This window comes from Saprolegnia diclina (genome assembly GCF_000281045.1).
Source record: "Saprolegnia diclina VS20 unplaced genomic scaffold supercont1.9, whole genome shotgun sequence".
Classification (NCBI taxonomy): domain Eukaryota; phylum Oomycota; class Saprolegniomycetes; order Saprolegniales; family Saprolegniaceae; genus Saprolegnia; species Saprolegnia diclina.
The window spans coordinates 842,298-843,480 of record NW_008246076.1 but is presented as its reverse complement, the minus strand read 5'-3'; the positions used below and the strand labels follow the sequence as shown (position 1 = coordinate 843,480).

The 1,183-nt window shown below is 62.3% G+C and overlaps 1 protein-coding gene across 1 annotated transcript in view; it reads left to right on the top strand.

The window, feature by feature from the left end:
* Positions 1 to 293: 293 nt before the first annotated feature.
* SDRG_03953 (hypothetical protein) overlaps positions 294 to 1,183 on the top strand; it is a gene marked incomplete at both ends in the record, with an annotated part of 1,254 nt that continues 364 nt past the window's right edge. Inside the window, one exon of the mRNA XM_008609602.1 lies at positions 294 to 1,180. Coding sequence (XP_008607824.1) covers positions 294 to 1,180 — 887 coding nt within the window. The remainder of the gene's footprint in view (positions 1,181 to 1,183) is intronic.

Here is a 1,183-nt window from a genome sequence, read left to right as displayed (position 1 = left end):
AGAAGCTAATCTCACAACATTTGCAACCCCATTCCTCTCACCAACTCTTGCGACGCCTTCTACACGTACATATACATATATATATTCTTATTTTCCGACTTTGCGGCCACCGCTCGAAGGCACCAACCAGGTCTGTCCAACGCCAGGCAAAAGCCGCGTCGAGGTTGGTCATTCTCCTCTGCCAGGCTGCCACGTGCCTGGAGGCAGATCATCCGGATACACTGCTCAATATCCGGAATGCCCACCTCGGGACGGGATGGCACCTTGCGTTTCTTCAGCCCGACCGCATCCTCATGGCGCCGCCTCGCCGACGGGCCGCGTCGCCGCTGACGCCCAAGTTCATCGTGATCCTCGGGCTCGGCATGGTTGTTAGCGTCATGCTCTTCCTCAACCTGTCCTTTGCCAGCATGGACAAGGCGGCGGTGCCGGCGAGCGGCCAAGCGCTGCACCTCCGCGTGGCCGAGCCGACGCCGCCGCCGCACCGCCGCATCATCGTGCTCATTGCCAACTACCGCGACACGCTCCGATGCGCCGAGACGCTCGACTCGCTCTTCACGCGCGCCGCCGTGCCCGAGCGCGTGACTGTGAGCCTCTTTGACCAGCTCTACTTGCACGAAGGCGAGGAGCGCTGCTTTGACGCCTATTGCGCCAAGGTGGGCGACGCCGAGTGTCGCCGGTCCGAGCGGCTGCGGCGCAACGGTACCATCGATGCCGACCAAGCCACGGGCCCGACGCTCGGTCGGTACGAGTCGGAGAAGGGCATCGACTTGGCCATCGACGATTTCGTCTTGGCCATCGATTCGCACACGCTCTTTATCAAGCACTGGGACACGGACGTCCTCTCGCAATGGGACTCGATCGGCAACAAGCGCGCAATCATCACCGTGTACCCGGACGCAACGACCAACATGCCGCCGGACGGCGTCTTCCGGAAGCGCGTGACGCTCATGTGTCATGCCAAGATCGAGACCGAGGACAAGGACTCGATGATCCAGTACAGCGCGTCGATCACGGTGCCCGTGCCATCCAAGCCGCGGCTCATGTCGCAATTCGCCGGCGGCTTCAACTTTGGCACGGCGCAGTCGGCGCTCGACGTGCGCAACGACCCGCACACGCCGTACCTCTTTCACGGCGAAGAGTACTCGAAGGCCGCGCGGCTCTTCACGCACGGCTACGACATGTA